The 2,000-nt window shown below is 44.6% G+C and overlaps 1 protein-coding gene across 1 annotated transcript; it reads left to right on the top strand.

Annotated features, from left to right (window-relative positions):
• The first annotated feature begins 71 nt into the window (after nucleotides 1–71).
• Nucleotides 72–1,994, top strand: LOC311010369 (uncharacterized protein). The gene is made up of 4 exons (XM_084040885.1): nucleotides 72–175; nucleotides 299–409; nucleotides 1,091–1,214; nucleotides 1,318–1,994. Exons 2-4 carry the CDS (start codon nucleotides 311–313, stop codon nucleotides 1,569–1,571), a joined length of 477 nt encoding a protein of 158 aa, XP_083897011.1. The 5' UTR covers nucleotides 72–175; nucleotides 299–310; the 3' UTR covers nucleotides 1,572–1,994.
• The last annotated feature ends 6 nt before the right edge of the window (nucleotides 1,995–2,000 follow it).

The following is a 2,000-nucleotide window of genomic DNA, read 5'->3' as shown; positions in this document are numbered from 1 at the left end:
CTTTAACTGTGATGTGTTGGCCAGCGGTGTTGTCAGGTCTAACACCAAATGATCCGTTTTCTCTGCATCTTTATTCCAGCCGTGTTTTGCAGAGGTCGAGTTTCCAGAATCGAACTTCGTGGATCAAATTGAAGTGCTGCTGAAAGACGCCGAAGAGAAGGAACGGTATTTCCAGGTTTGTGATTTGTTTCTTTGAATGTGTGTTTTATGTTGAACTTATAACATCTTACATGTAAGTCTTAGATGCAACAGATTGTGTATAATATGGAGTCGTTGTGGATTTGATTATTTCTTCCAGGATGTTTTTCCGATGGATTTTGGGCCTGAATATGACAGCGCTCTACAGGTGCTAATGCTGGATTTCCTGTCCAGACTGGAGAAACTCCTTCCAGTACCAGACATTCAGCAGGTACTGAGACATACATCTGCTTAGGAAGCACAGAAAAGGAGGCTCCTTTTCCTCAAGAACTAGCCTGAGCATAATCATATTTAAAAATGTTTTCAGGACCAAATTAGTCAAACATGTCAGGAACTGCTTCTAGCTAATTCAGCCATGTTGTAAACAAGTAGAGGCACCAAAAAGGAGCTCAGGTCAGCCAACAATGTAACTCATTGCATTTCAATGACTTCCTGTTTACATCCCCCTAATACATTCATATTAACCTTTCCCTCTTTCAATATCAATTTCAATATGTTTGGCACAACAACATGGTTCCTGGAACACTGATATATTCATCTTCACATTAAAATACAGTTTTTCTCCTGAGATATCGACAAAAAACATCAAAACATGTTACATAAAAATACAAGTTTAATACAACTTGCATGCAAATGAATGGCATTGCTTTTATTAGAGACAGTCATTTTAGATCAAATAAACAACGCTGTGATATTCAAAAGATTGAATGACCTAAACCCAGAGACATAACGGCCTCGGAGTGTTTTTACACATCGTTTCAACATGACTGGCAGTGAACGACGGTAAAACAGGGAGGCTGAGCTGTAATGATGTGTTAGACATGGATGTACTGGATGCTGAGCGTGTCTTTCTTTCGTTCTTTTTTACTGTAATCTTGCATCTGTTCCCCAGACTGCATCCATGCTCAGTGCCGTCCCATCTGCCCTGGAGGAGTGTGTGCACTCTGTTCCCGACCCACAGCACCTGAAAACCGTGCTCCTGTACCACACGACACTAGGACACTTGGATTTATCTGGTGAGTCACATCTGGGCTGCATGTCCTGTATTTAAGCCTTCATATCTATTTTTGTTTCTAGCAGCTAACCATGAGGCTAACAGCATTGTTCTTCTCCCCACAGATGAGATCCAAACCATTCCCTCTTCCTTTGGGAATTGCATCCTCTCGTCGCTGTCTCTCCCTCAGCTGGAGAAGGTGATGATTGATGCAGACCAGATACAGTTACAGCCTCCATCGGAGCAGATAGAAGGCTGCATGACGGTCCAGGTGGAGGGGGAGACGGTGACACTGCTGGACTACATACAGATTGAACAGCCGTCAGGTTTGGTTGAGCCTGATGACGAGGAAGAAGAGGAATTAAACGAGGAGGAATGAATGAGGATGTCGGCGATGCCCTGAAGCCAGCAGCTTTTCAGCCACTGAAACAAAGCAAACGGCTCCAGGTAAAGAGAGAAGCTGGAAAAGAAGCAGAGTCGACGGCAGCGAAGAGGCAAAGAAAAAAGTATTCCGATAATAAGACGTGTCCTGTGTGCAATAAGATTTTCCTGCGGGCTGCAGCTATGAGACGACACCAGGAAACGCACTCGGCCAATCGGGAGTTCAAGTACAAGTGTGCCAACTGTGACAAACGATTCAGGGACCATTACGACATGAACCGGCACAACATGCGCGTTCACGAGAAGGACGAGACCGGCAGCAGTTTTAAAGACGAGGAGGCGGAAGATGCCAGCACTTCTGAGATGGCGGAAAACAAAAATTGCAGTCTGTGTGGGAAGTACTTCGGCCGCCGGGTGGACATGGAGC

Source organism: Eutrigla gurnardus, assembly GCF_963514095.1.
Source record: "Eutrigla gurnardus genome assembly, contig: SCAFFOLD_304, whole genome shotgun sequence".
In the NCBI taxonomy this organism is placed as follows: domain Eukaryota; kingdom Metazoa; phylum Chordata; class Actinopteri; order Perciformes; family Triglidae; genus Eutrigla; species Eutrigla gurnardus.
This window is presented reverse-complemented; position numbering and strand designations above follow the sequence as displayed.